We start from the raw sequence: 6,153 nt of genomic DNA, 5'->3' as shown, positions 1-6,153 counted from the left end.
AAACTGTAGCAATTTTATTGCTATTGCTTTCAATTTATGGTCACTTTAAAAAAGTAATTCTTCTATCAATGAACATGGAATCTCCTTATTCTTTAGAAAAGCTTTGTTTTCTCCATAAAGTTTTTTTGTTAAAGATTATTCCATGATATGATAGTTCCTGCTGTTATTGTGAATGGGATACTTTTCCTAATTGTTGGTACACTAATTTTAATATGTACCTACTCACCAATCATGAGGAATTTTGCTTACTAATTCTAATAATTTTCTTGTGTTTCTAGAGATAGTACTGTTTAGAAATTATGGTAAATATACTTCTAATTTTTTAGAGCTTAATTTTGGTTTTTCAAAAAATATTACATTTATTAGCACCTCCAGGGCAATACTTAGTTAGGGTGGCAATGTCTTCCATTTTCCTAACATCAGTAGAAATTTTTCTAATTATCATTAAATATGTTTGCTGTTTCTTTTAGATTCCTTTTATTAGGTTAAGAAAATTTTCTATCCCAGTTTCCTTGAGATTTTATTTCTATTTATTGCATCTATGTTTTAAAAATGTTTTAAATCCTATGTGTGTATGTATTCAAAGGGACTCTTTTTTAAAAAGGAATTTGGATTATGGTTAGCAATTATATTTTGTAATTTGTAAAGATGTCACTCGTCGCCAAGCACTGGGAAGATTTTTTTCATTGTTTTATATTTAATACAGAATAGCTTAGGCTACATCAGGAGTTAGCGGAAGATCTGAGGAAGGCTCACAGAGACCCACATGCTTCTGTAGGACTCAAGAGGGGCCAGTGAAGTTGTCATGTCCCCCAGCTGCACGGTGCCCACTGCGTACTGTAAAGGAAGTCTTCAGAACTTGGATGTACAGGGCGTGAGAGCATAGCATACTTCCTAAGTGTGTCTTTGCGGGGCCACAGCACCAAACCTCAGTAGACCATGCTTTCCTGGTAAGAGCTCATCTGCGGGACTTAGCACACAGCTCAGCAAGATTCACAGGAGCTCCCAGCACTTCCCGTGTTCCCATGGAGACTCCCTTCCAAGCCTCCCACACGCCCACAGCAGGGTCCCTACAGCTGCACAAGAGCTTGAGTGGGGCCTCCAAACCAACACGACCCCACTCTAATGCTGCAGCTGAGGACAGACTGCCTGGGCCTGATTAGCTGCCTTCCTCTAAGAAATGACCAGAGCTGTCTTCCTAGTTACCATGTGTCCAAGCCTCTCAGGGGACCCATACATTCAACTTTCCCTTATCTGATCTGCAACCTCTTGCCAAAACCTCCAGCCCCTTTCCCTGTCTTCAGCAAAACCCCCAGTATCTCAGCTTACCTGAAGTTCCCCTTCATCTTCTGAATGTAACAGCTATTTTCCCTTCTTGCTGTGTTGTATTTATTGCAGCTAATTTCTCCTCCCCTTTCCCTTTCCCCTTCTGCTGTATTTAGCATGCATTAGTACTACATCACCAATCAGACCACGCGTTTTAGAATATCAAGCATCACTGTGATGGAATTGAAAGAGGTACACACCCCTAAGAGCTAACAAAGACCTTGGGTTTTCAAACATCCCGGTTATGTAAGGTGTTACCGCGAGGGGGAGCTGCGTAAGGAGCACATGGGAGTTGTCTGTATTGTCTTTGCAGCTTTTCTCAAGTCTAAAATTATCCCCAAATAAACCTTCTCTTAGTTTAAAAAAAAAAAAGGCTTTGGATTTTCTTTTGGGGTAATGATTGCATCTGGTCGTGGCTATGCAGCATATTAGTTGCTGTTAGGTTAAAAAAATGTTATTAAAGTGCAAATATACGAAATAGAGCATATCTGGGTAGTGGGCAGCCATGGCGGTAGTAGACAGGTAGAGAGCTTTGTATCCTTATTTTCTATTGTTGAGGAATCTTTCCTTCCTACTTTTGAAGAAATATTCACTGCAAGTCTTGGTTGGGAGCACCTACTACCAAAGCTGAGGGGGCCAGACTCTGCATCCTGGCCTTGAGGTTGTGGGCATGTGACCTAGTCAGCAAATCACATACACACACACACCCCTGGTGTTCCAAGTCTTGAGTCATCACATTCCCTCCGGGGAAGCTGGGAAACTTTCAGCTGGTGGCAGTGACTGAAGTACAGTGGCAGCAATAGGGTAGAGCCAGAGGGGCACGGTGTTGCCAGCAGCAGAGATGGGATGGTCCAAGCCAGACCTCAGTGGAGCAGCTCCTCACTGCTGCCTGCTGCGTGGCTCCCCTTGGTTCCAAGCCTGTTTCTCCAGCCTTCCCATTGACCTAGTGAGCTACTCTTTCCTTCCAATAAATTCCCTTTTTGGTGTTAAGTTAGCCAGCTGGCTGTTCTCTTGTTTGCAATAAGAACTCTGAATGACACGCCTACTACACCAGCCAGGGCTTCTGTGTAGACCAAGTCCAGAGGCACCACTGTCATAAAATACAAGTCTCCCTACAGCTATGCGACATGGTGCCACAAAACTCATCTATATGACGGCAAGTATTATTTATTAATGTGTGTCTGAAGCACATTACACAAAATATGAAGATAAAAAATACATATTTGAACAACACAAGCAATTGTTACAATCCCAGTAGTGTAAGTGTTGGCTTTCTAGCCCCCCATCTGGCATCTCTCCTCTCTGCCACAATCTGAATAGCCCTGGGCAGGTTGCTAGGCAGCTGGACCACAGCTAACAATGGGTTAATGACTTTCCTGTTGTATTTCCTCTTCTTTGTCTGAAAAACAGACAATCATACCTACTTCATTGGCTTGCTGTGAGGATTTAAAAATAAACTCACATAGCACAATACTGGCCCTAGTAGTATTTCAGAATTACTAATTCCTTTCCCAATGTTGATAAAATAATCATTTTAATCTTTGTATGTATACAAGCTCTTCACCAAAGTGAGATGATCTTCAATCGATGTAGTCATCTCAGCCCTGTTGCACTTGGAAGTAATAGGACCTTAGAATACTCATGCCGACACTTCTGGCTTCCACGCCTACAATGCTCATGCTGTCACTTTCCACGTGGGTAAATCCACTGCGAAAGGAAGGACATGCTGTGTGTTAACTTGAGACAAGGACAAAGTTTAGGTAGTAGACCTTTGCACGCAACCTCATACTCCTCCATCCAGCCCACCCACCCGCATTCAACCTGGACTTGGACTCGAGGACCTATATTCATTAGTAACAATTAGCAAACACTATCACGGTCTGCAGTGATACCAGTTTTGGACCCTCCTGATAGTAACTGCCTGAATCAGTGATTCTGGCTATTCTGGAAACTTCTCCTGACACAGGAGGAGGGGTACCTATCCAATGTCAGCAGGTGAGTCATTTCCCCGGAATTCAGACTCAGTCTCAGTGAAGAAGTAAATACAGCAGCTAATGGGACTGTCACTTTCCACGATGTTACTTGTGTCTGCCTAGACAAACGTACTATGTGCTGCTCTGTGCTGCTCTGTGGCTTGAGAGAAAAATAAAGCATGTGTGTAGAGAACCAAACTAAAAAAACTAGAGAAGGACCTTCCTGCATTTCCTACAGAAGCCCAGTTTGGGCTATAGATTGCTTCTGAAATACTGCTGCTTTGGCCTTTGTGAAAAACTTCCATGCTGACTTACTGAGTTTCTTTAAGTAGGAACTAAAGTTCTATGTAACTTAGAAGTTGATAACAAGAGTGGAATGTGGCAGTTGCCAGACCCTCAGAAAACCGCAGCATTGGCTGGTCTCTGTAGGGGCTGAACAGGGGGCAGGTGGCAGCTGCTCCCTGACAAGCCAGCCAGCCAGTAGTCATCCTGCTGTTTTTGGCTAAGAAGGTTGAACTTGCATCTCTGCTTTCCTTTTCTCTTTAGAGAATTCCTCCTCTTTTCTTCAATTGATTTTTGGTAAATTTCCAGAGTTGGGCCCCTATCACCACGATCCAGTTTTTGAACATTTCCATCACTCCAGAAAGATCTGCTGTGCCTCCCAGTAGTGAATCCCATCCTGCTCCCACCCCTGAGCAGCTGCTCCTTTATTATACCTTCTGCTCCTATAGACTTGTCTTTTCTAGATGTGTCATGTAAATGGAAGCCTACAGTACATATCTTACACATCTGGCTTCTTTCATGTAACACAATGTTTCTGCAGTTCACCCATGTCGAGTGTGTGTCAATGTGCCATTCTTTTTTATGGCTGAGTAATATTCCCTTTTATGTACCACAGTGCATTTATCTATCTACCGGCTGATGGGCATTTGCACTGTCTGCACTTTTTGCATTGAGTAAAGCTGCTAAGAACATCCATGTACAGTTTTAGTGTAGATGTGTGTCTATTTCTCTTTGCATAGACATATGTCTATTTCTCTTGGATAGATCCTAAGGGCATGCTGCTAGGTTGCTGGAGGGTTTATGTCTAACACATTTTCTTTGGAGAATCAGAATATTTATTCACAGATGACAACATTTTAGGAAACTGAAAAGCTCTTAGAAAGCATTGGTTCTCTCTTGTAGCATTTACCAAGGTGCTGAGAAAGAGAGATAAAATGTTGCCCATTTAAAAACTTACAGGGAACAGCATGAAGCGAGATTTCTGGGTGTATTATTGCCAAATGAAGCTCTCCAAGAGAAATTACCACTCAACTAAGGACTTCTGGAGGAAGCTGTTGTGACTAGGAAAGGAACATAATTTAAGGTCATGATCCATTCATCCCAGGGTCTTCATTAAAGGATGTTTTTGAGATGTTTCTAAGAGTGCTACTTTTATAATGCCTATAGTGCCGTGTTTGAAAACACATGTGAAATAGAAGATTTCATGATTACTTGCTTGCCAATGACAAGCACAGTGTAATACAGTGAGTGGATGTGTTGAGCTTTGTGTGATACCTGAAGTGCAGCGTTTAAAAGACACGTACAAAAGAAGTTTCTAAAGTAATACTTGTTTGCTAAGTTGAGAAAACATGTTATTTCAGTGAAAGGATGTGCTAACCATCAGTAATATATGGTGTATAGTGATGCAGTGATGCAATCAAGAACGCAGATGCAGTAGAGAATTCTTTAAAGACACAGATTAAAGAAAAAAAAAATTTGTGAGGCCAAAATCCAAGCACACTCCCATAGGAGGGCGACCAGGCCGAGGCAACAAGAACAGGTGTTTGCAGGCAGAAAGGTTTTCCTGCCACTGGAGGGAGGTAATTGCTGATAGTCACAAGTGTTTGTGGGGTGTATGGTGGGCACCTCCACTTCCTGAGGGGCTGGCTTCACAAACGCTGGCCTCTGACCAAAAGCAGACAAAGCAGAGCAAGGCCTCAATGCCTCTCCCAAGTGCAGGACGTAGGTTCAACTCATCAGAGTGTAAACTAGCAAACACACAGCACTTCTCCACTTGCAGATGTGGACATGGGACAGAATGGCTCCCAAACACTTAGGTTTAGCCCAGGCATCCAACTTCAGCGGAATTGACTGAGGAATTCTGAGTGAAGACATTGTTGATGCAAATGCTTTTCAGAATGCAGAGCACTGAGTTGGCTTTTCTACTTTGTTTAGAAAGGTAAGAGAGGGTTAAAAACTACTTACAGGCTCATTCTCATAAAACTAATTTGAATCTCTATTAATTCTTTACCTTATCAGAAAGTTGAGTTCACTTACTGAAAAGAACTAAGATTCTCCTGTATTAGAAGTTTACTTTAATAATTATCTTCAAACAACTACTGATTTAAAACTCAGAAACTAGGTAGGTTTGTTATAGAAATCTGTAGTTTTTGAAATGTTTGGTTTGGGGCATTGTATTGTTTCATTTAAGACTGTTATGGTGTTGGGCTGGCCGAGTGGTGTGTTGGTTAAGAACTGGCTTGGGATGCCAGAGAGCCCCGGTTCAGATCCCACATATGAGGGCCAGTGACACTGCCCTCCACAGCTAAGATGCTAAACAACAGCTCAACCTGGAGCTGGGCTGCCATGAGTTGCCGGCGACGGCATGGGCTGCAGCCCCTGCTGCATTGGGCTGCCATGGGCTACCGTGTGTAGCCAGCAGCCAGCGTGAGGGGCCAGCAGTCGCCGTGAGTGGCCGTCCAGAAGCCAGCGACAGATCTGCCTTGACTGGGAAGAGCGCAATGATGGTGCCAGCTTGGGCCAGTGAAGCAACATCCTCCACAACTAGACTGAAGAACAAAAGGACAGCAAC

The 6,153-nt window shown here is 42.9% G+C and overlaps 1 protein-coding gene across 2 annotated transcripts in view; it reads right to left on the bottom strand.

Annotated features, from left to right (window-relative positions):
• Nucleotides 1–2,473: 2,473 nt before the first annotated feature.
• The window catches only part of CDK20 (cyclin dependent kinase 20), a 40,214-nt gene continuing 36,534 nt past the window's right edge, over nucleotides 2,474–6,153 (bottom strand). For both annotated transcript variants that reach the window (XM_019631661.1, XM_019631662.1), the window contains one exon: nucleotides 2,474–3,033. In XM_019631661.1, coding sequence (XP_019487206.1) covers nucleotides 2,925–3,033 — 109 coding nt within the window. In that variant the 3' untranslated portion in view covers nucleotides 2,474–2,924. The remainder of the gene's footprint in view (nucleotides 3,034–6,153) is intronic.

The sequence above is a fragment of the Hipposideros armiger genome, unplaced genomic scaffold, assembly GCF_001890085.2.
Source record: "Hipposideros armiger isolate ML-2016 unplaced genomic scaffold, ASM189008v1 scaffold_1031, whole genome shotgun sequence".
NCBI lineage: Eukaryota > Metazoa > Chordata > Mammalia > Chiroptera > Hipposideridae > Hipposideros > Hipposideros armiger.
This window is presented reverse-complemented; position numbering and strand designations above follow the sequence as displayed.